The 25,788-nt window shown below is 41.2% G+C and overlaps 1 protein-coding gene across 1 annotated transcript in view; it reads left to right on the top strand.

Moving 5' to 3' along the window:
• VIPR1 (vasoactive intestinal peptide receptor 1) overlaps nt 1–25,788 on the top strand; it is a 103,492-nt gene that overhangs the window by 68,264 nt on the left and 9,440 nt on the right. The window contains exons 5-9 of the mRNA XM_057398922.1: nt 2,701–2,801; nt 4,696–4,828; nt 19,686–19,839; nt 21,789–21,849; nt 24,189–24,258. Coding sequence (XP_057254905.1) covers nt 2,701–2,801; nt 4,696–4,828; nt 19,686–19,839; nt 21,789–21,849; nt 24,189–24,258 — 519 coding nt within the window. The remainder of the gene's footprint in view (nt 1–2,700; nt 2,802–4,695; nt 4,829–19,685; nt 19,840–21,788; nt 21,850–24,188; nt 24,259–25,788) is intronic.

Below are 25,788 nucleotides of genomic sequence, written 5' to 3'. Positions count from 1 at the left end.
TCTTTGCAGTGATTCCTTCTCCAACCTGACCTTTAATACCCATGTATTATCAAGTGTTTTGCTGTTTTGCTGTCAGACATGATGCACAGCTTGTGCCTTGTGTGCCTGCATCCAGTCAAAAGGGGGGCACCCCACATGTCCCCATGGGCTCTGTCTGAAGATGGTGAAGAACATAGACATCTCCAGAGGTCAGTTCACCCCAAATTTCTCTCCAGAGGGACTTCTTTGCATTTACTTTATAGAGGGCACCCAGATGACTTTAAGCTACATGATGTGAACCAAAAACATGTTTGGGTACAGGGCTGCTGGAAGACTTGATATCAATATTTCTTTTCTTTTTCTCTTAAAAATGTAAATGTTTTGCATTCTAGTCTCAGCTGCCAAGCCACAAATGTAGAGATTACTGAACAAGGAACCAAGACAACCAAGGAAGCTAATTCTCAGTTCATCTCAGTTTAACATGTACCCTAACTAATTGTATTAAGCAGGGGCTTTTAGAAGTCAGAGAGAAATTTGCCTAATTTCATTCTGTAAATCAATTTAGGTCCACAGTTTGAACCCAGACATCCTGGTATGCATTTCCTTCACTTCTCTAGATCTCTCTTTTTTCTAGGAAGAATATTTTAGTAACCTGAACTCAAATTCCAGTTCCATTCTTGATCTTGGGTCGAATTCTCTGCTTTAATACCTGTGGAATAGTAAGTGATTGTCATTAGCAAGTACAAATGAAGACTGAGAAGTCAGTATTTGCTGTTTCCAGAACAGAGGTGACCCCTACATTAAAGCTGAAGGCACAGCCATATCTCTGTACACGGGAAGGTTTGGTCATTGTAAAATATAAATCAGGGAGTTGTTTGTTAAAAAAATACCAAGATCTTTCTGAGCATAACTTGCTTCTGTGGGTAACTCAAAAGAAGCAAAAGGCCTGTCTATACCTGTGTTAACACTGAGAGTTTCCATCTACCAGCCCGCCATCAGCATCTCCTGTGATACCTCTTAATTTCCTTTCCCCCATTCCACTCCTTTCCTAAATACAGTGTGGAACAACCTTTTCTTCAAACTCGGTCCCCTACCACAGGCTCTGTCCTTCTGCTGGCCAGGTCTTTCCTGGAACACTTCTGTGGATCAAGAAGGAAACTAAATAATGGGAAAACGACAAAATCAGCATGAAGTTGATTGATTTTATTGGAAAAGTCTCAGATGCCTTTGGGATCTCAAACTCAAAGATGACTGGAAACAAGACTATATGTAGTTAGCTTTGAGTGGAATCTACAAGACAGTGGGGTAGAAAGGTGGAACCTCCACTGTTCCTTTCTGTAGTGCAAGTCTCTTTATGCAGTGCAGATAAACAAGACATAGGTGTGACCATACCGTTTTGGCTGACTCCATCACCATGGCAGCATCCTGGCATCATATGGGCAAGATCAGGTAGATAAATTGACCTGAAACCCTCACTATGAATTCTGTGTTCAGTAACTGGCCTAAAGCTATTAGTGATGTGGATTCATGGAATGGGGTAGTAAAGACACTGTGCCTTTAACCATCTTTGATACCTGTGGTCTAAGAAGCAACAGAGGTATGACCAGCGTAGCCTTTGCACTCTCTGAAAGCGCTGTCTTAACACCCCTCCAAGATGGCTGTGCAAATGCTAGAGGATTACTACTCAGCCTCACTGGTTCTGTAAAGTACCTACTACTTGTCAAGGCCTATGAAAATAGCATATAAAAATGTCAGCCCTCCCTGTTACTAAAGAATATTTCCCCAAGCAAGGTTGGTCTTAGATTTTCTGTTTAAACTCTCTTTGCAGTTCCTTTGTTTGGATTTTTCATAGAAAATAGTGACAAGGAGGGCAGAGGAGGATATATCAAGGCCTGGAAAAATAAGATTTTCCACAAACTGAGCTAGAATCTCATAAAAACTTAGCTCATAGAAACTCATAAAAACAAATACTAAGTGATCTTTTGCCCTTTTTTTAAGCTGAAAACTGAAATACATTGATTCAGAGGGTTGCTGGAGAACCTTAGGAGAGCTGGAGTTTCATTGCCTTACTTACACATTTTATTTAGACCAGGATTCCCTGTTGGATTTAAGTCTTGTGGTGCCACATGCTCAGAGATGCCCTCTATGTGCTTTCAAAGAGAAAAGCCATAAACTAATTTCCAACTTAATATATATTTCTGAATTAACATACCTGTGATTTCATTGAGAAAATTTTAAGCTTTTACTTGCGAAAACACAATGTCTAGCTTCGAAAAAAGCAAACCAATTTCCAGACCAGTCCTGTCTTCAAACTTCCTTAACAAGATTGAAGTTCATCATACTCACCACCTCAGAGCTAATGTGTCACTGCACTGTTTGAGTGAACATTGGTCATTCTTGTTCCACAAGGTTATAACCATGTAGCTGTCTCTGCAAGTGTCAAATCAGACTCCTTTCTGCATAAATTTTTCCCTGCATACATTTTAACCTGGTTTTGGAGTGATCCAAGTTCTACTTCAACCAAACTCATTCTTCATATTCATACCAGTGGTATTTGGGTCATGTACTTTATCGGATGTGATTTTAAAGGGTGAAGGAGTTGTAGCAGGGTGATTTCCTTGTCTCACCAAGAAAGCTAATAAAAGCTCAGTGATGGTGTATTTAGGAATACATGTTGGCAGCTCCTTGAAAGACATGTTTTGTTTCTTTCTTTCACATTAGCAAACGGCATTCTATGGCACTGTCAAGACTGGCTACACCATTGGACATACCTTATCGCTCATTGCTCTCACAGCTGCTATGATCATTTTATGTCTCTTCAGGTAAGACTATGAGTGAAAAAGGCATAGGTAAGGGGATGACTCAGAGGACATAGTGGCTCTTTTAACTTACAGGCTGTGAGTAAGACGAATGTAAAGGACTTCTGTTAAATCTCAGTTGGGCAAGGGAGAAAAGTTCCTCAGTCTTTCGGTACCACAGTTATCTGGCATGCTGCTTGTGGCCTTTGTGTGAGTTAAAACCCCAATCCAATTATTATGGGGGGATTCACCTCACTAATGTTATGCGATGGATCTCTGTGTTAGAGGCCATTATCACATAATTGTTACAGTCCACAGAGACCTAGTCAGTATGGTATATATGGCTACTATGGAATGATGCATTCCTACTAAAGTTGGTATTAAAAATGGTGCAGGTGATCACACCCTAAAACTACCTCCCAAAGTCTATTTCAGAAATGTTTCCTGCTACAGCTCTGTGGCAAGACATAGATATCCACAGCCATTCTAGGTATGCTAGAGCCTCTGAGGTGTTCACAAGGGAGGCACTGTAATGCAGCACCTTCAGGAGGACCAGGCCTGTATGGATTGATGGGCAGATACTCTACAGCATATCGAATGGCATTAGATGGCTAGATTGCAGCAAATGAATTAATCCTCAGTCTTTATTTTTTATAATAAATTCAGGCATCTAAATTTGGATGCCTCCAAAGAAGAAGATATATATAAGATAATCTCCTATTATAATGTTGTTTATATATAGGGAGAACAGCAAGAAGTAGACCTCCATGAGACAGAAGAAACTTCTAGGTGTGATTCCATCTCCTTATGCCACTTTCCAGTGGCTTCCCTGAAATGTGCTATTTGGTTGTCCAATTTATAACAACCTGGTCAGACATCACCCCCAGAGAAAGCTGTAGGAAATAACACATGTTCTAGGGTTATTCTCACACTTACATAAAGATTGGCTTTAACCTTCAGGATATTTGCTTTTCTCAGCACAAGCACTCTCACCACTCCTCCTACAAGGGAAGCATGAATCAGACACATAGGCAAATTGTCTCAACTCAGCAAGGTACAAGGTGCCAGCCGAGCTGGTGAAACTGTTGGGTTCACACTTTCGATTTGTTGGAAACAGCGTAATTTGACTTGCCTTCACCTGCAAGCACAGAGGACTCAGCTCGGTCACATTATCTTGCCATTGTCAGAGATTAACAGCATAAATTTTGTCAATGCACAGTGACTCATTAAGAGGTGGTAATTTGATCATGTTCCTGAGTGAGGTCTGTTACGGTTCTGATGACTGTACAAATTACCTATTTCCAGAGTATTAGGCCTTTCTCTTAAGCTGATACAAAGTCTCGCTTGAAAAAAAGGCCTACTTGATCAGCATTAGTCTTCAAAATATTAGTGGGCAAGGGACAGAAAAACAGTGGTGGTGTCCTCAATATCATTAATAATGAGTCCTTTTTAAATAAAAATATATTTTGTATTGCTCCAGAAAGCCTGTGTTAATTTTTGTAGCAGCTGCTAAGATTTTGTTTCTATTCCTGAAGAAATATTTTACTATGAAAAGAATTATTACAGTACAGACATTCTGTAGAAAACAGACCTGTATCCTGAGCGCAGTTTGCTCAGTCAAAAACATTTCTTTTTCCAGTGGAGAGCAGCGTGATGGACCTGTTTTCTATCATTCTGTATTTTGACCTTTTTTTCTGAGAATTGGAAAAGCAGCAACACCGCTGCAGATGTATGGATTGCCACATGTTTTGTGGATTTAAAAAGGTTTAAATGGATTTACAGTGATTTACATCAGAACATAGTCTGTCTCAGGGTTTCTAACATTTGTTGGTGGCTTGGGAGAAGAAACATAAAGAAATAAATAATGCTTTTGAAAAGCCTTGCTGTTCAGAAATGTTATTTCATGTCTTCCCAACAGAAAGCTACACTGTACTAGAAATTATATTCATATGCACCTCTTCATGTCCTTTATAATGAGAGCCATCGCAGTCTTCATAAAAGATGTCATCCTGTTTGAAAGTGGAGAATCTGAACACTGCTTTGTGAGTTCAGTAAGTAGCCATGCGCATTGAAGTTTCCACCTTATTCTGTTGCCCTTATTCTGTTGCCCTCCAAAACAATGCACCAAAAATTAGCTTGCAAATGTGTATAAGATAGTACTTTGAGAAGATCTCATGGGTTTATTTTTTTTTCTCATTCAAAAGAAACAAAAGTGTTACTGCTGCAGTTTAATTTGTATGGAAAAGGCATAAAATAAATTAGCAGGGTCAAAAGTTTATAGGCATCTGGTCTTCTGAGGTCAAACCCACAACTGGGACTCTACAAGATTTTGGACCTCCTGTCAGTCCTGTGTCCATCTCCCAGTCCCATGCTAATTTCTTGGACATGCTGGTCAAAGGAGACTTTCAGTCCTGTGTTTTGGGATTCAGTAAAACCTTTCCCTTCAGTGAGGGTGGGAGTCAGATCCAGATACTTTAGGCATCTACGGGGTAAGTACCTATACATGAGCTATGTGTGTAAAGTGCAACCATAGTCATTCAAGCTCTAATTAATACATTCACTGGAGTCTGGAGAGTGCTTCACCTCACTTTGAAGAGGGCACCTGCATTTGGATGGCTCTCTGGGCTCCACTGATTGCAGTCCCCATATCTCTGTAGGAGCTTAGGCAGGAAGCCTATATGTAGACATCACTGTCTGGTTTTCATCTGGATCTGTACCCCACACCAGCTGTCTGCAACTGTGAGATTTCCCAACTCAGATGATAAATAAGGGGAATAAAGGAGTTGGGATGTGTTTTCCACTTTCAAACTCAGTGCTATCAGCTGGAGCAAACATTAAGGAGAGAGAAGAGCTGTTTATCTAAAGGCCATATTGACTCAAGGGGACACTGGTCATGAATAAATTCAGGCAGGAAGTTGAAGTCATCAAAATAAAGAGATGTGATCAGAACATCACAGCACAGCAGTCCAGCAGATCCTTTCTAGACCTGTTTTTTTATGTCATGCAGCACCAGAAAAAGATTCACTTTTCTCTTCCATCCAATTTCTTCCTTGCCTTCTGGCCTTTCTGTACCCTTACCCTGAGTCCCATCCCTGCTGTTACATGATCTTTCTGCTTGAGCACCTCTCACTTGATATCAACTGCTCCCAGCGTTTCCCTGAGAATATCTGCAGCATGATGCATTTCTGTTGCTCGTTCCTGCCCCTCCTGCCCTCTGTGGCTCACTGGGATGTGTGTTCATTACCAGTAGTTTGCTTTTGTTGCAGTTTTATTGTGGAGGTCCTTGAATAGAGTGGAATATAAATGGGAATAATCAATTTCCCGCTGTCTGCTGCCACAGATAACTGCCAATGCTAATGGGCAGAGAAGCCAAGAACCCAATGAGCCATGGAGTTTGAACTAACCTCTCACCCCTGCAAGAGTTTCCACTGGGTTGTGACTGAGGCATGACTGCAAAAAAGCTGTGTGAGAAAAAAGCTGTGTGAGAAATATTTGCTTCAACCGTCCATCCAGAAACACTTCTGTATATAAACACAGGACTTTGGCCTTCAGAACCCACAGCTCCTGGAAGCTAGTGTGCTTTCTGGCAGACCCATGGCTACCACCATTGTGTGAATTTCTCCCTATCAGAGGATTTTCATGTTAAATGCCAGCTCAGGGTGAATGGCTGAATGATGCACAACGGTTATAAAACTATGTGGAACAAATCTGTCTCTGCTGCACTATGCTGAGTGTACCCCTTGCAAAATCTGTACTCATGTTGACCCAACATTTTGGAGAACCTTCTAGATCATAGGGGAAAAAGTAGCTACATGAAATGCAGTCAAAATGCCTCTCCTAATATTCATCTGTTTGCGGAAATAGTTATAAAATCCATTGTGTTTACATGGGGTTGGTTGGGTTAGGTTGACTTGGGTTAGGGTAAATAATTGGATGTTTTATGCTTTTGACTTGCAGGATAAAGTTTTAACTTGGGAGACCTGGGTGCTAGTTCATATACCCAGGGCCTAATACACAATTTATTGAAGATTTTATGTATAACAGGTAGGTATGGCCTTGAGCTCATTCAGTCTGAGGAGAGGTTTGAACAAACAATTCAATTTACTGAATGCTTTCACTTCTGTGCTGCTTCAGGAAAGGTCACAACCAAAGCTATAATAATGTTCTATTAAAAGAGAAAGTACTGCACTTAGTTCCTTTAAGGAAAAAAAGGATAAAGGCACCCCTGTTTTGGAACAGATTCAGGGCTATAGATGGACAGAGGTCTCTCCCAGGCTTTCTGGTGAAGGGACAAAATTCCTGAATTTGGCATTGCCTGTTGCAGTAATAAGACTTAAAATTACGTTTCATGCACCAAGCACACAAAAATATTTTAAGCTTTCCACCAACAAATGTGTCAGTACTCCAATCAAGTAGGAACTCTGCTACATGTAGGTGTATATGTAATAAAAAAAAAAAATTATTCATAAGCTTTGCGTTTTCACTTCATTTTACCTAGCGTGGGAAAGCTCAGTTACAGTGTTAACTCTGTGCCATTTTAAATTCAGATAGTTTTGATTACCATTGAGTTCAACATGCACACCCTAAAAAATGAAATTTTGGGGGCATTTCTATGGGCCACAGAGGCTGAGAATGTGGCTATAAGCATTTCAGGGATAATGCAACCAAAATACATGTGATGGGCAACACTGAACCATCATGTGAAACAGAATGCACACCATGCTCTGGGTGATGTTTACAGAGTGATGTGTGGCACCTGTAGCCTCCTTGAATTCCTTGGTCCTTATCCCTTGATAAACCCACTCCTAGTGGAAAAAGTCTTGCTGCATGAGTGAAAAAATTCAGCCTATTTTCATGGGGCAGAAGCCCTGAGTTGGCAAGCAAGGCTTTTTTTCATAACAAAATGTATCTTAAATGATCATTGATCCCAGGACCTGCATAACGTGGCCCAGGCTTTTTGTCCTGCACCAGAAAATCTCAACAGCAGTACCTCTACGAATGTCCTTCATACCTTCTCCTCTCCCCAGCTGCCCAAATCAACCAGGCTTGTTCTTAGGCAAAATGGGGATCCCTTGGCTCATGCAGAAGCATGTAGACTGACCTTCAGAGAAAGCTAGCCCTCTAAAAACCCACTGTTGGATTTTCCAGTGGAAAACAAAGAACTGCAGGGACCTTGAATTTGCTAGAGAGGTAGGAACAGCAGAGGAGTCTGATGGCTGTGATACACACAGCATATTGCCTGAGGTACCAATAGTCGTTAGTAGACCAAAACCACTTTCTCTGTTATGCATTCAGTGATAAAGTATGTCTGTAACTGTGTGTAACTGAGTCATCCTGTTGTCTTAAATTGCTTAAGAATAGGCATATACGGAAGTGTGTTAGTCAATCTGGGCTTTAAGCACTCAGATGTAGAAATGGGAAGGGATCTGTGAAATCACCCACTCAAACCTCTTCAATAACTATTAATTTTGATTCATTCAGAATATATTTTGTCTAATATATTTTTCTAATGGAATATATTTTTCTAATGGAAAATTCTCTACCCATGGCTTTGCTGCATCCAGCGATTAATATACTGCATGAGAAATTGTGCCATTTTACAGCCAGTAGTTGCTGGCATTCTTCTGTTTTGTTTTTTCATTGCCAGACGCAAGGGACCTCCTTACAAGTTTCAGTTTTTCACATTAGTTTAATAGGCCTAGTGACCTTCTTCTGTCTTGGAATTCCCACACTTTTTGTCTTCCCCTTCCCTTCTCTCCCTGGAGAACATGATGTGAAACATAGTACCCAAAACAGCAAAACTGGTAGAAAGATTGAACTGAGCACTTCAATTGCTCAATTAAGGTGTAGGCCAGTGAAGTTCCTTCTGACTGGAACCCCTTTTTTTAAAAAGGCAAAAAAGAAAGACCTAGGGAACTACAGGCCAGTCAGTCTCACCTTGGTGCCCAGCAAGATTGCAGAGCAGATCCTCCTGGAAACTATGCTAAGAGACATAGACAATAAGGGGGTAGTTGGTGACAGGCAACACAGCTTCAGTGAGGACAAATCATGCTTGACAAGTTGGTAGCCTTCTATGGTGGTGCCACGGAGTTGGTGGATAAGGGAAGAGCAACTGACGCAACCTACCTGGACTTGTGCAAGGCATTTGACACTGTCCTGCACAAGATCCTTGTCTCTAAATTGGGAAGGCCTGAATTTAATGGATGTAGCACTCAATAGATAAGAATTGGCTGGATGGTTACACCCTAAGAGTTGTGATAATAGTTCAATAACAAAGTGGAGATGAGTGACAAGTGATGTTCCTCAGAGTGAGTATTGGGATAAAGAAGAGCAAGTAGGGATAGGACAAGGGGGAATGGGTTTACACGGAAAAAGGTGAGATTTAGATTGGATATTAGGAAGAATTTATTCCCTGTGAGGGTGGTGAGGCCCTGGCACAGGTTGCCCAGTGAAGTTGTGGCTGCCCCATCCCTGTCAGTGTTCAAGGCTGGGTTGGACAGGGCTTTGAGCAACCTGGTCTAGTGGAAGGTGTCCCATACCAAAGAGGAGCACAAGAAGCAAAGCAAAGATCACTGCTGATGTGAAGTGTAAGTTTCTCACTGTGCTCTTCCACTCATGTCTGACCTGAACCACCACACCCTGTCCACAAATTCCTGTGAAATCCAGCCAAATGGTTCCTGTTGGCTTCAGGAGATGGGTGTTGCAATGAAATTGCTGTCACAACGCAGACTTAACACACCCATCTCCCTGGTCTACATTTTTACCATCACTTTAGATTGAGGCTTGCATCTGCCAGAAAACTTCTATGGAATATTATCCCCATATCTGCTGTTATCTCCATACCTGGTGATATCTCCATATCTGCTGATCACCACTACAAACTTGTAAGTTTTACAGCAAAACAAATGACAGAGGGGAAGGAAAAATGAAAACCTAGAGAAAGTTCCTGTAAATGATACAAAGAAGTAAAAAACAATGGAAGAAACTGGGGGGAGGAATGAAGGCATTGTACGTTTGCTGGTTCTCTTTCAAATATCACACCAGCACTTTAAGGTACTGAGACACTTTTAGAGATGACCAAAGAATGGGTGGGAAGAGGAGACAAAGGTGCTGAAGCTACATGCCTCAACCATGCTTTCAAAAATCAATGCCACTGTGCAGTTTAGGATTTAGCAGCAAGTTCAGTGAATGAAGGGTGTGTGAAGTAGTGAGAAGCTATAAATAAGGGGTTTGGGATGCTAACTGCCCAAGGCCAGTAGCAGCCAACAGCATGGGAAATGGACTAACTGTCCACCTAGAGTGTTTTAATGTTCTTGCTTGGATTTTGAAATTGTCCAGCAATACCCAATCCAGGAGCATGTTATCTTTTCTAGACTGAACATAATTCATCTACCTGTCTAAGTCCCTACAGACACTTACAAAGCAGGCCTAAGTCATCTCATACATGCCGAAGAGAGAGGACCTGAATGCAGGTAAATGCTGTGGAGCTGATGGCAGTTACTTCTGTATTGGTGAGATAGCAGTTTATGGCTGCCACACCTGAAGCCTTGTTTTTTTTCATCCTATTCTGCACAGAGACTCAACTGTAGTCGGGGCTGGCAGTTTCAAGTAAAGAATAAAAGGGATTGGGAGAAGGTTTGTGGTGCTAGGAGGTGAAGCTCTCCTGAAAGGATGTGGGATAAGAAGGAAATGACGTCTTCAGATCTGAGTTGGGGAAGAAAGGAACATGCAGTGATGGAGAGTGAAGGAAACCTTAAGTGTCAGAGAAGCTTAAGGTGAGACATCAGCATTTTGAGAAAGGATGGATGGCAGTGGGGGATGAAGCTAGGCACTGCATGTGTGGTGCTGGAGGGATGCCAGGCTAGGAAGTGAAGTTTTGTGCCACGGGTTTGGAATTCTGCTTTAGAGAGATGGAGTTTTCAGTAGAAAAGTGGGAGAAGAAGGGGAAAAGTGCAATATTTCAGCCATCTGTTGTCCAGCATGGATATCCCTACACAGATATTCACCAACTAGTCCCACAACAGAGCCAACAGAAAGCAGGAGGGTGAGCTTGATGGTAGCTCTGGCTGGGCTCCCTCCCTGACAGCTTGCCACAGGTCAGGCCCACAGAGCATGGATGAAGTGATCCATTCCTCCAGTATCTGGAGTTTATGCACCTTCTGCTCCTTGAACTGCTCATGTCAGGAAACCCTTGAGAAGGCCTAGACCACAGACACCAAACTCTAACATGGTTTTGCACGTTTTTTCTTGGATGAGTTATCTCCTTGCCTTCTCCTTTGCTGCCAGCAATAAGCCAGGAGTGAAGGCAGAAGGACTGTGGAAGAACTCTGGACCAGGAACTTTCATTAAGTGACCATCATCCCTGACACAGCAATGCCACAGTCACAGGCTGGCACCTTAAAGCAATTGTGTGTATTGCCAATAATGAAAGAAAATGTGATAAGTGTGAGGAAAGGCATTATCAAAACTCCACTGACCTTCTCTCTGTAGTTGCTGCCTTGTGGTTGACTTGCCTTATCACTGAAGATGTGCTTAGAAGTGCCATTATTCTGTGATTGAAGAGCACGAAATAGGGACTGTTACCCCATTTACTAAGATAATTTTATTTTTATGTCTAAACTCAACTCTGAGTCATCTGATGCAGAGGCTAGAGCAGCTAAAGCTAATCACCATCTGAGAAATACTCACACTGCCCCCAGAAATTCCTAGGAGACAAAACAGAAAGGCCAAGTACCTCAAAGACTGACAGTTACATAACCCCTGTGAAGATCAGTGGAAGAGAAATGCTTAAATAGCCTTGAGGGTACAGTCATGGGACTTAAACTTGCTTCTTATGTGAGACAAAGCAGATAAGAGCTTCCTATTGAATTCAACAGATAACATTGTATTGGAGGAAGCCTGTATGGGAAGTGGGCAAGGCATAAAGTGCAGTCGTGCAGACCATATTTTTGTTGGTGTAAGCTGATACAGGTCCATTTATTTTAATGGAGTTCTCAAGGTTTCTGCAAGTGCAGGATCTGACCCTGCTATGCTTTGCTGTGTTGCAGGCACATAAAATAGAAGTTGTCTCATGTAACTTCCATATTGGCAGAGACACATTTTTAAATTCCTTGTTATTTTCAGTGAGCTGTCAGCTGGCATTAAAGAGGTGAAAGCACAAAGAAAGAACGAGGTTATTTCATGGGACTTTGGGGTTCATATGGGTGGATGGATTCTCTATAGCTAGAGAAGTGACACTCTAACCAGAGAAAGAATACTTTATCCATGTTCAGTAGTGGCCCAGCCCTAGTACAAGTGGAAGTGTTGGTACATGGAAGAGAGATGGAGATTGAGCCCAATAGGTTCTTCCTAATGTCTCCATCCTTCAACAGTCTTGATGTGAACAGGCAAGACTTAGCTTGCTGAAATAGTCTGTGTATGCATGTGTATGGCTATACAGCACAGCTCATAAGTCTAGAAATAGAATTTCTGCTTTATGAAAGTGGCAACAAATCAAAAAGCTCCAGGTTATAATGGCTTAATAAATTGCCCAGTGACGGCTGACATGGAGTAGGTATTCCAGTGTGTGCTTTCAGGAATTGATGGGCGCATGAAAATGCAATGTATTGTGACCTAGAGGAAAGCAGGTTAAGATAAATTGAATTAATTTGCTATTGCCAGGGCTTAAGAGCACTCTTGCATAATGTTTCTGGGGCACCACAAATGCAGAGCAGCATGTTAACAGAGAAAATGTGTGTTTGAGGCCTCTTATCCCTGTACCTGAGGTAGATGGCAACTGTGAAATCAGTTATGTTAATCCATCTACTGTACTTTTTGTAGGGTTGACTTACAGTTGAAGCCCCTGAAGGCAGCAGGAGCTGAAGGGTCCATCATCAAGATATAAGATTATTATTCCCATGCAGGTCTTTGTTATAATTCCTAATAGATGAGAAATTGCTGTAACCGAGGCTCTTGGCTTGGTAACTTAGGCCCTCACGAACTGAAGGCTATATGCCTCAATCATAGGCCACTTTGTTATTATCAAAACAGCATTTTAAGAATTTCTTTAATCACATTTCATTACTCACAGATAGTGTTAAGTCCTCAACACCCAAAGTCTCCATGAATCTTCGAGGAAAATTTACACCCATTAATATAGCAATTAATCATTTGAAATTACTGGCCTGTCAGATTCCATGATAGAGAAGGAAGGAAGAAGTCAAAGGCATCCAATTGGTTTAGGAAGAGATTTCTTATTTGAATAGACCTCAGTTTCCTTTCATGGTAGAACATAAACCTTATGGGGCTTTTCTATTGCTAACCTGTTGACTTCAGGCTACAACTGCAATTGAAAAGAGGGAAAAAATAGAAGTGATGGCGTTTTGCCAGGCAGTCCTGTTTGTTGCTAATTTGTTTTTTCTGTTGTTACACAAAAGGTTTCGTGTGCTAAGGATAAGTTAACATTCTTTTTCTATTTTTTTTTTTCCCCCTTTCTTTTCTTTTTCTTTCTTTTTTTCTTTTTTTTTTTTTTTTTTATTCTGGAGAAGAGAAGGCTGAGGGGGAACCTTATCATTACAACTACCTGAAAGGAGGTTGTAGCAAGGTGGGGGTCAGTCTCTTATCCCATGTAACAAGTAAGAGGATAACAGAAGATCACCTCAACTTGCACCAGGAAATGTTTAGATTGTATAGTATGAAAAATTTCTTCACTGAAAATGTTGTCGAGCACTGAAACAGGCTTCCCAAGGAAGTGGTGGACTCACCATTCCTGGAGATAATTAAAAGATGTGTAGATGTGGTGCTTAGGGACATGATTTGGTGGCGGACTTGGCAGTGCTAGGTTTGTGATTGGACTCGATGATCTTAAAGGTCTTTTTGAACCTAAACAATTCTATGATTCTGTAAAATAAAAGTTAATACTTTTATTAATGGAGTAATACCCCATGAAAAAAAGAAAAGTATTTGAAAACTAAGTCTGTCCTGACATCTCTAACATGCACGAAAATTAACGGACAACGCATGTCTATGAGCAGTGCTGTACAGTATTTAGGTTATGATATGATTGGGCATTTGTCAGTTGTATGAATTCCAGTGCCATGACAGTTAGACAGGGAATTAATCATACTGTGTAATCTTACAAGCAGAGCAATTAGTTTGTTATTATGTCATCATTACAGGTAACATTATGCTTTGCCTAAGGTGGACATCTCAGCAGAATAAGACCTGGGATGCTATTAAACCTAATTTAGGCATGAGGGAATCAGCTCAAGGTTGAAACTCCTGAATTTAGTCGTGATTATGAGTGTCTAAAATGGCTCTATATTTATGGAAATACAGAGTTAGGCCAGTGCCTGGGCTTGAAGACCTAAATTTCAACATCTCTGTGCTTGCTCAGTGGTACCCCATCTTCCAGGTTCATCCTGGTAGCAGGATCATGATTGGGATCTATAAAAAGCTTTTAAATAAGGTGAAGGAAGCCTCCTTGACCAGGCTGGGGAGAAGAGCAGCTGTTGCTGTGAGCAAATTCAACATGAGTCACTCAGCAGCTAGCCCTTCAGATAGGTCATGTCTTCTAGGCAGCATAAAGGAAAAGTGCAGGATAAATCTGTCACTGAGAAAGCAGTTGTCATCTGTCTGCTGTCAAAGAGGCCTGCAGAAATCTCTGTGTAAATCTCTTCCTCCTGCATCAGTGGTGGTAGCCCTGGTTAAAGGACCTAAGTACCTTAAAGGGAATTTTGAAGCCTCCTGAAGTTTCATGACTGATTGAGGCAAATCTGAGCCCATGCTTTTGCCAAAGGCACTGTCCCAACTTCATAAATAATGCCAGGAGCTGCAGCTTTGCCCAGGATTGCATATGATGTCTTAAATGTATCTTTATGGTAACTTAATATGGCTTGGTGTCCTGCCACTAACATTCCATGCCATGAAGCCACAGAGTTTAAGGGTACAAGGGGAGATCATGGGCTCTGCACAGCACTGGCATCCATGTACAGGATAGGTCATATTTGGAAAGGGACAGGTCAGGTCTCATGATGGGGATTCCCAGCTATGACAGGTAGGAGAATACCCGATCACTCAAGTGCCCTTTTATACTTCTTTGATATAAATCTTTCTTTGACCCCAGTCCTAAACCTGTAACACGCCATATTCCCAATAAGGAAGACAAGGGAGGCTTACGTTAGTGCAGTGGTGCTCTGTGATGACTGCAGTGTGTCTGTGAAGTTGATTGACCTTTTATGATAGAGTTTTCTTGCATTCACAGGAGGCTGATGCATGAACATGTGTTGGCTCTGTGTGTCACAACCTTAGACCAACCTCAGACCAACCTCAAAACCTCAGACTGACTCCTGTCCAGCTACACTGCTTATATTGAGCTAGAAAAATTCAGCAGCTGGTCAAGACTGACAATCCTTAGCAGTTATTAATGAGCAGGGGTACCTCAAGCAGAGTTATTATCACTGAGAAGTATGACATACATGTATTTAATGTATTGTCAGATTCAGCTCTGAGTTAATTACTTCCTCCAGCATCTGAACTGCATTTTCTAGGTTTATCAGGTATTCACTTCATCAGTTTTAGGAGAAAGAAGTTTTTCTCATGGCTAGTATACAAAGTGCTACTAAGCACAGGGAAGAAGGCTGGTAAGGCTATTGCTTGGTCTTGTTATTCCCAACTTCATGTCCCTTTTTCTTGCCTCTTTCTCAGAAAGTCTAGTTGAATCTTGAGTGCAGTCTTCCTATGATCTTTCACCTCCTACCTGGGCTGTATTTTTCACAGCAGCTATAGCACATGTATGCTGTGCTGCATTCTGGCTATGGGTATCTTGATTGCTTTCCTCATCATTCCATGAAGCTCTCAACTTGATCCACTATTGACACCCTAAAATTTTTGCCCAGCTTTTCAACTAAGTACATTTCAACATCCCAACAGCTTTCTAACCAACCACGTGCTTTTTCCCCACTCATCCATCTCCTTGTTGAAAGCACAGTGGACATTCCTAAGTATCAACAGCTCATTAAATATTTGCCCTAAAATGACCACAAGAAGTCGCTTTCTCTTTCAAAGCAAGTGTGGTATCTTCTGCCTTCTCTATTGCCTTGTTAAGCAATAAATACTTGTATACTCAGGGCAGCTTTGTCTGAGGGCCTGAGTAGTGCACCTCCATTTGAAATGAAGTCATTTATTTGAGAGCCATAGGCCTGGGTCCTATTCAGAAGGCAGGCATTCACACCCATGTTCAGGGAATGTTAAACACACCATGACCAGCAGGACAACGATTTTCAGGTACAGATGTGAAAATAATAGAACTTATTTCAAAGACTTGTCTATATTTGAGGAAATAGCCTTTTAGGACAACAGTACAGCGCGATATGTACATTTTTTTCCCTGTCCTGCTATGTCAGCAAGGATTCTTCCTACAGGGCTGACTTCTGCCATCTAAGCATGGGATTTTCATAACCCTTAAAATGCCTGGGAATATCCCAAAGGTCTGCATAGTAAATCCCTGTCCTTCTGTAGCTTATGTGGACATCAGCAAGGCATGATCCCGGAAGAAACACAGGGAAATAAGGTGTTGTAAATGAGACAATGAAAGGGCAAGAATAGAAAAAGCAGTGCTGTAATGCTGCTTTTCCTGCTGAAAATATCTTTTCTAAACATAGCCTGTATTAGTTTTTCAACACTGACACATCAATGGGTCTGCTTGTTGCAAAAAAGTCTTCTATGAGATGTAATAGCTCATCTCAGTGTAATGTCTGTCATTTAAAGGGCAAAGCATCTAACATAAATGTGGATTTTATTTCCCAGCATTGTAACAACCATTCTGAAGCTGAATCCAATTGATCAGGAAGGTAGAGACCCATTACCAAGTGTTGCATGTAATAAGGTCTCTCAAAAGCCAGGAAGAACTGTTTACCAAATGTGTCACTGACTTGTCTGTTAAACAGCATAGAATGGAAGAACAACGCTGCAGTCAACTAAACTGCAGCTAAACTTCACTTCTTGTAGAAAAATCTGGTCTAGTTTAAACTTAGGTATCTTTGGCGATAGTAGCAAGAAGGCCAGGCAGCAAGAAAATACCATGTTTTATTTTGTAAGGTGTGACAGTGCATCCAAATCTGTTCCAGTGCAGGAGATCCTCATGCTGCAGGGGATCCCTGGCTGGAATAGGTTACTGTTGCGTGCTTAAAATTATGTATAAAAATACCCTCTTTCCAGGTGAAACAAAAAATGCCTGCAGTGGTAGCAATTGCTCAAATAGCAAAACATCCTCAGCATGGATCAAAGAATTGATCTGCATCAACTGTAGATGATGTAGAATCAATGCTACAGGTCCCCCCCCAGAGAAGTTGCCAAAGCTCAGCTGCTGCGGATGTGCATGATCTACCTCAAGTCTGTCACAAGCTACCACCAGGTTAGGGAAGGAGGCAGAGCCAGGTACTAACACAGAAGCAATAGTTGCTAATACTGGGTACTAGGAGAAGAGGTAATGGATTTGGACCCCCAAGATTCTGTGGCTTCTGCTGCCACAGACTGAGTTCATCATGACTTCCTCTCTGACAGCAATAGCTCTACAAACTCAGCATCCCTGTCTGAGAGTCTCTATTAGGCAGAAATTGAGTGCACTTCTTGTGAGCAGCCTTTCCTTGTTCCATGAAGACTTGCATGTTCCATGAAGACTTTCCACGTCCCATGAAGACTTGCAGTTCCTCCAGCCTCATGCCTCTGCCATAGCTTTAGGGGAACCATCCAGAAAGGGTTCCCCAATGTTTAATCCTGAAAGCAAATCTATGTTTGAGGACTGTGTGGTTGAGATGCATCAAAACTGCTCCCTTAAACCTCATGTCTCACCTGTGAGCTGCTGAATTTGGGCCAAATACTGATAAAGTGAAACCATGAAAGAAGTCAGTAACCCCAGTAGGGCTGACACCCACAAATTCCCACTGGCTGTAGACACACCAAGCAGGCAGTTGGGTTTGGGGCAAAAGAAATGGGGTGTGACAATGTCCCATATCCATACACACAGAGTGACAGGGAGAAATGAAGAGATAAGGATGCCGTAGGGAAGATGCTGCTTAATCCCCAGCACTCGTCAGCTTCCCTCTCTGGGAGTTAACTGCCTTCTCTGCCTCCACCTTCCCCCATCACCACCCTGAAGCAACTCTCTGCTTATGCCATCTGCCTCACATATAAATTGATGCGGAGGAGCCCATGAGGATACCCAGTGTGATATACTGATGGGTGCTAAGGGACGGTTGAATGAATTTTGAGTGATCAGTGGGGACAAGTCCCTCTCCAAAACACGTGGCATTGAGAAAACACTTTCCAAACTTCTCTTTTTAATCAGTGTGTTTCATGGCAACTGTTTGCAGCAGAAGGGGGACGGGGAATATGAGCTTGTTGCCATTGCAAATCAATTGTTACTCTAAATTCAACATGTTACATGTGCAGAACACCAGGGAAAAGCCACTAACCAGAGAGTCCTAGCAGGCAGGTATTTGAAGCCCTGCCCTAGTAAATACAGGGTATTACCCAAGCAGTCTCGCAGAATGCAATGACGCTATCACTGAATCAACATCGCAGTGCGGATGTATGTAACAATGCAACCAATGATCACTTGTAAGACTGCAGCTGAACCTGGATACATCACATGTGGGGGCAATGGCCAGGGCTGACATACTTTATTGAGCAGCTGATTTCTACCTTTGGGTGTTTTGCAGTCAGTTTGGCCTCTCAAGTGTCAGAAAGAAATTTTCCTTTTTTTTTCCTTTATAAGGTGGCTGTTCCCATTACCTGTGCTGCAATGAAATATTCACACAGCAAGCTACTGTGTTTAATTATTCATTTCCTGAGGAAAAACAATCCTCCTTCCCTTTCAAATATCTCCCTTTCCAATGCAATCAAATCTGTCTGTGCTCATTAGTATTTGCACTGCTTCTCCTTCTTATCCTTTATTTTAAAAATATATATTCCAGTCCTTCTTTCCCTAAGTATCCACAATTCTTTGTAGACTTGGCTTTCTTCAAACTCATGTCTCAAACTCCTTCATTTTTTTTCTTTTGCAGTATCTACTGTGGATTGATTACAACTGGACTTTGTTTTCAAGGGCTAATTAACATAAATTTTTGTTGCTGCTGTTCTTTTATGCTGGGAAATCAGTTTGTTCAAGTCAGAGGCTTCATTTCTTTTGGTTTAAGGAGCCAGGTAATGCCAGCAAGCAGCCCCACTGAGAATGATGGGGGGAACTATGATGTCCAAGTCACTCAGAGCATCATATCTCAAGATGCTGACTTTAGTGCCAAAAATATCATAAGAAATTCCCACACACTCTTGTTTATTCTTCAGTACAGATCACTCAGTCATGCTGACCCAAGTGTGTGTTTGCTACACCATAAATCAGTCAATGGGTTGGTCTCAGTTCAAAGTAGTGCCTTTTTCAGAAGGTTCTTCTGTACCAGTGCAATGGTTTGCTTCACAGCTCAGCCCCATGGACCCATGCCTGGCAGAGCAGAGGCTGGTGACTACACTTCAGGGCAGGACCTTCTGGCATCCACTCTGCCACTAAGTCAACTTCCCACAGATGTACATCCAAAACCTACAGAGAGCAGCAACCATGCTGGTAGGGATCATGGTCCGGCATATCAGTTTGTGTCTCTTCAACAGGATTTTCAAGCTTGAGGGTATCTGCAGGCTCACACGGTGAAACAGCATCCAGACATGATCTGGGTCTATCAAGGATGCAGGGGTTAATGTGTATCAAGCATGTCCACCCCAAGCAAGCTTTAGGACTTTTGGCTTTAATTTTTTTTCCCTTAAGGGCTTCGGGTGCTGTACAAAGCGATCCCAAAGATATGCACACAGCAAGATTACTGGTTATTCTTTGTGTTTACTATGGAAACAATTCACCACTGTTTGTTTCTTCTCTTCCAGGTAGGCTGCAAAGCCATGATGGTTTTCTTCCAGTACTGCATCATGGCCAACTTCTTCTGGCTCCTGGTGGAGGGGCTGTATCTCCACACCCTGTTGGTCATCTCCTTCTTTTCAGAGAGGAAGTACTTTTGGTGGTACATCTTGATTGGCTGGGGTATGCATCTTCTCAAAACTGTGTGAAGGGATGATCCTGACAGTCATTTTTAACAGCAGTTTGATACACAGACCTTTAACCTTGCTGCCAAGGATTGTTAGTGCAACCAGGAGCAAGATCAAGTGATGGCCAGGGGAGTTTAGCCTAATTCCATTAACCTAAATCTTCAAAGGCATTTAAGAACTTAATTTGTGCTAGGTTAATTGATAGCTGAGCACCTCAGTGTCTTTCAGAACTGAAACTCCTCCTCATCTTTATAGTCATTTAGCCCTTTAATCCTGACTAGGATCCCAAAGTTGGTATCATGCATTGATCTTATATTGTAAGGATGGATCCCAGCAAAGCAGGGCTCCTGGAACGAACCAGACACTGCAGTCCATCACTCTCACTTTTACTGAATTCAGGCCAGCTAGCTATCCTGAGATCCCATCACCTGTGTGCTAATGCTGGTAACCTTTTGCTTACTGATTTCTCCAGCTTTAATATAAGTCTAGACTCAAACACATAATAAAATAGAAGTAAAATAAAATGAAATAATAAATAAAATAAAATAAAGACATAATTAAACTCTTCACAAAGTAAGTCAGAGCTGGATTGCAAACTTAGGCAAATTAATCCTACCCAATCAACTTCTTCTCTTTCTCCAAAGAAGAAACAGAGACCTCTTTTCCCCTTTAAGCCATTAGCTGAAGATTTATGCAAGCAAAATGTCTTTCTATTACATGCTCTCAATAGCTGAGACTGAGAAGTAATTAGAGGAGGGAAGAATCTTGAAAAGAAAAGAGAAAATAAAATTGTGTCATATACAGGGGTATGCCTGGACTCGGGATTTGCTCAGTTAGCCGTAGAGTTAGTTCCCCTGAGAGTGACAGAAGTTATGCTTGGATTCACACTGCAGAAGAGACGCAATTCTCTGTGCTGTAAGCATAAGACAAGATGTTGTTAGCAGGCTTTGTTTCAGATGCAGTTAATCAGGTCAGACCTTCTTTAAACCTGTTTTGTGCATAGATACCCATTCTTTCAGTGCAGCAGAGCTGGCAGATTTTAAAGAAAAATGTATGAAGCTAATGATTTTAAATCAGAGGGGATATCTTGCACTTGTAATGTATTCTGAGGTTGCTTGGATGAGGAAGGACAATTCAAGGGAATGATAGATGCTTGAAGGATCTTCTGGCCTTTAAGTCATCAATCATTTGCAGGAGCATTGGTGATGAATCCAAAACGGATTGTGCAGGAATTAATAATTTGGATGCACTCATTACAGTTCTTACTGTTATTACCATTGCACTCAGAAATCACTGATAATAAACAATATGCAATGCTGTGACTAGCACAGAACATGTCCTTCCTGGAGTATTTGCAGTTTAAATCTAATCAAAGACAAGAGACAAAGTGGTATCACAAGGGTGGAACAAGACAACACTAGTCAGATAGAAGATGATGGAGTGAGCAGCAGAGGTGGGATCATCTGGCCAACTACAGACATCTACTTGTGAATCTGTCACCCCAAGCTCCCTTTTTAGTCTGTGAAGACCAGGCAATACAGTCAAGAGCATATTTCCTGTCCTAAAACAAACATCTAGTGTATCTCAGGTGCTCTGTGTGTTGGAAGTACGTATTTCTTCACATCGATGCTAAAGAGAGCCTGTGGTGGCTGACTTAGATACAGGTATCCAAACTGTAGATGTCTAAACTGGTTCCTATTCCTTGAATTTCACCATCAAAAGGTGGGGTTTTTTTTTGTAAGCACTGCAACAGGAAGATAAATAAAGGAAAGAAAGGCAAATGTTGCTTGTTTGGTATGTGGGAACTGAGAATGTGAAGCCTTTGCTGACTCTTCAGGGAAGGCATCACCTTAGTTAGTTAGGAGAGTTGGAGAGTTGGAGAGTTGGGAGAGAACAGCCCTGGAAACTTGGATAATGATTTCTGACCATCTCTTCTCTTGTCAGGTGCCCCCTCTGTGTTCATCACTGCTTGGACAATTGTCAGGATTTACTTTTTCGATGTTGGGTAAGCCTGTGGACTTAACTTTCCTTTATAATTCTTCCTTCCTTTATCTCTAAGGAAGGCCAAGTTGTGCCCTGCAGTTTTAGTAACCCAGCCATCCTTCCCTAACCTCAGTGACAGTCAGACCTGGGAAACACTCAAAGGTCTTCCTGAAGACACATGGTTTATGTCAACTTGATCAGCCTCTTTGTTTCCCAATCCCTTGGTCAGGATATTTGCAGGGAATTTGTGAACAAGCCCTGATGGTAGCGTTTGGCTCTGTGATCCTGTGTATAATAAAGATACCAGCTGAGCAGCTGTCTCATGCTCAGAGCAGAGCTTTACATCCTACAGAACTGACCCTGCATATGCCCAGGCAGCAGACACTTTATAAACACTCCCATTAGCTCTTCCCACAGAAGATGTCTAAAAACTACTTGGTTATTTTTTTTTTCCCAAGCAGATCTTAGGATCTGTTCTTCATCCTCTTTAACCTAGTATCATCCTTTGGTATTTTACATGAGGAGCAGAGATAATACAGCTAAGTAAATGAGGCAGATATCAGAGCTGTCCGAGGATATTTGCAAGTATATAGGATCCGATCCTGCAATCCTCCTTCATGCTCTTACTCAAGTAGTCAAACTGTAGTAATTGAAAGGCTTTTCTGAGGAAACACGCCAGAGTTACAGAATCTGATGCTTATTATGTACTCACTGTGTGTGCCCTTGTTTCTTGCATTTGCAGCATATGGTTAACTCCATTTTCTCCTTTGCATTCTCTCTCTCCAGATGTGTCCTGATTTGTCCTTATTTCAGTACGAAAAGCAGCTCAGACTTCTCATTGCATTTTTGATTTATAGTCATGCTAACACATTTCCTGAGGGCTACTGACTTCTTTTATGGTTTCAATCTATCTGCATAAAACTGACCTTATTTACACTGCTAATAAATAGCCTCTACAATGAGATAGAGGCCAAAGGATTTCACCAGTCTGGATACCAATTCTTCTTACCATATATTCCCACTCAGCTCCAGCAATTCTTAATAAAAATACAGACTACTTTGCATTTTCTGGAGGCTTTAAAGCTCTACATTTTTGTGCCAAGTAAAACAAAGTGTGAATTTACAGGGTATGCTAATACCTAACTTAGATTTTTTTTCCATATTAAAATTGCCAACAGAGAGAAATTACAGGAAATTAATCCAGATTAAATAAAATCTAATTATGTAAAATGGATTAAACAACATTAAGCCTAAACTTTCTAACTTCAAATTAAAGTGACCTTCATTCATCTTATTTTTAAGATGAAGTGCACTAGAGATAATTAGGGCCACTTTAATTCTAAATGAATGGGCAACATGCACCTGAGAAAATATAAACATCTGTGTGTGAGCAGTTCATTTTAGTCTCCTTTTATAGCTACTGGGGATTTAGTCAGTGCAGTCCATGAAGCACAATTCTTCTCATCACAAAATTGATGCCTAAAATAGGTCTCAAGAACTGTGCCCTAAAAGTACCTCTCTTCATCTATTACCTGTGCTTACAGCATTTTGAATTAGGTGAGCTGAATGCAGGTGAAATTGTCTGTTAGAAACTAATCTGTTTCTAACATGAATGCAGACCAATTTTCATCAATGATCTCCTAAAAATGCACCTTCTGCCCCCTGACTCCTGTAAGGTCTGAAGATAAATGTGTCCCAGGCAATGCTAGTTGTTTCCACATCATTCCTATTCTGTCCTTTCCTTGTTAGCTTTAAAATATACTTCCAAGTGACTTAGGCGAGTGGTGTGGTTTGCAGACAATTCTCGCTTCAGGAAATAAATCATACCCTGGACTCTATGGAGTTTTCTGACTAGATCCATAACTCAGGCAGCTATACAGATTTAGTTGGACTAAACCTGCCACAGGCTGCCTATAGTCTTTTTCAGAAGGGCATGGTTGGTTTTGTTTCTGATGGTGCCAATTGCTCTGTGCTTAACAAAACCCCCATCCATGATAGTGGATAGCATCGGAGGCCTCATGAATCTGTGATTTTGATGGCATTTCCTTGTATCAGACCTCAGTGCAGGAGAAATTAAGTGAATCACCATCCTCCCCCACATTCATACTGACATAACATTCTCCAGCCCGCTCCATTACCAAGGGGAAAAGAACCCACAGGGGCTCCTCCTAACTCCCAGTACTCAGAGCCGCTGCAAAGCAAGTCTTTAGCCCTTCCCACTTCATGCACACCAGATTTACTCCTCTTCACATAACCTATCATAGCTATCTTCATTATTTAGGGAACCAGGTACCAGAGAAGGTTACATAGCTGCTTGTTTGCTTTGCTTGATGTTTTAAGTCTGGTTTTGTTTCTTTTCAGGTGCTGGGAGGAAATAGTGGAATCCCCATTCTGGTGGATCATTAAAACTCCTATTTTGGTGTCTATTTTGGTAAAGTATCAGCACATTCTGCTGGCTGCAAAGCCATCTTAATACTAAGTGTGGGGGATGAAGAGGTGTTAAGAAGTGTTCTGTAAATGTCCAACAGAAATTCATTGACAGATAAAATCCCACTGTATATCGCATGTCTGGTTTAGGTTGAGGAAGTTCACCCTCCTGATAAACAACTTTAACCATAGGAAGAGTTTGAGTGCAACCAAGGTGGAGCTCATTTCATTTAACTTTGACCACTTCCATCTCAGCTAGTTGCCTGGGGCAGTGGCCATGGGTGTGTGCAGCACAAGGAGGTTGAGGAACATGGTTAGAGATCCAGGAAATGCTCATCTTGTCTAATGAATCAGTGGATGTCTAAATTACATCAGATGAATTGTGCCATGAATGGTTTTATTTTCTGAACTGACCATATGTAGAGCCTAGTTGTTCAATTATAGATGTCAACACTATAAAGTAAAATTGGGATGAGTCCTACCACAAATTTCTACCTAGGTAAAAAGAATTTAGATGCTTTCCACAGATATTTGGCTCTTACTATAGCATCCAGCATGTAGTTGTGGTTTTGAAGTCCTTGAGAAGCTTGGCTAATGTCCAGATAAATCACAGAAGCACTTGACTTTTTAATTCTCTGGATATGATCAATTCTGCCCACAGAAACCATGACACTTGTGAGGAACTTAGAGTCGTTCCATCCTCGTTGAATATTACATTTTTCCTCTGTCAGCTATCAAGCCAAAACTTAAAGTAAAATGAACTTAAATTAAACTTAGCTTTGAGTTTTCTTAAATAAATTCAAGTATGTGGGAAGGGAAGAAAAAGAATGCAACAAAAATCAAACCAAATATGTCTCTTTTAGACAGAAATCTTTTCTTAGACATACATTTTTCTTATTCCAAATACATTATGACCTTTGCAAGAAGACTTTTTTCTGTAGTATTTGCCATACAGGGATCCCAAACTAAAACATTTTGAGTAATTCCATCTTACTCTGTTCACCTCACTGAAAAGAAATACAATAAGTAGATGACACATTGCAAAATATTTATATTATCATAGAAAGCTATAGACAGCATTTTTCCTTTAGCAAGGCAATCTTTTTGGTCAAGAAATGCATGCTGTTCTCGTCAGCATATGATCAATAAATCATTTCCTTGTTGCCAAACAGAATTCACCCAGAAATTTCTGACTATCCTTCTGCAGACATCATATAAACCTGCCACAAAAGAAGGGAGTGATAACTGCTATCTGATAAAAAGCAGTTTTCTTCAGGGAGAAATGCAACATTTTCTCCATATCCATGGGAATAAAGCATGGATATCATTGGAAGGAAGAAATACAGATACATAAAATATATCAGATATTTAAGATAGATATGTAAGATATTAAGCACTGGGAACAAATCAAGTGCCTTTGATTATACTCTAGGTTGAAAAATAAACTAAACAACTTCTCCAGCAGCCTGATAGCCATACCATGCAATACTAAGGCTGTACTAAGCCTATAATCACACTCCACCTGATTCACCAC

The sequence above is a fragment of the Pezoporus wallicus genome, unplaced genomic scaffold, assembly GCF_028554395.1.
Source record: "Pezoporus wallicus isolate ANWC-B61680 ecotype Strahan unplaced genomic scaffold, APGP_CSIRO_Pwel_v1 contig_3487, whole genome shotgun sequence".
In the NCBI taxonomy this organism is placed as follows: domain Eukaryota; kingdom Metazoa; phylum Chordata; class Aves; order Psittaciformes; family Psittacidae; genus Pezoporus; species Pezoporus wallicus.
The sequence above is the reverse complement of the archived record's forward strand: the minus strand, read 5'-3'. Positions and strand labels throughout refer to the sequence as shown.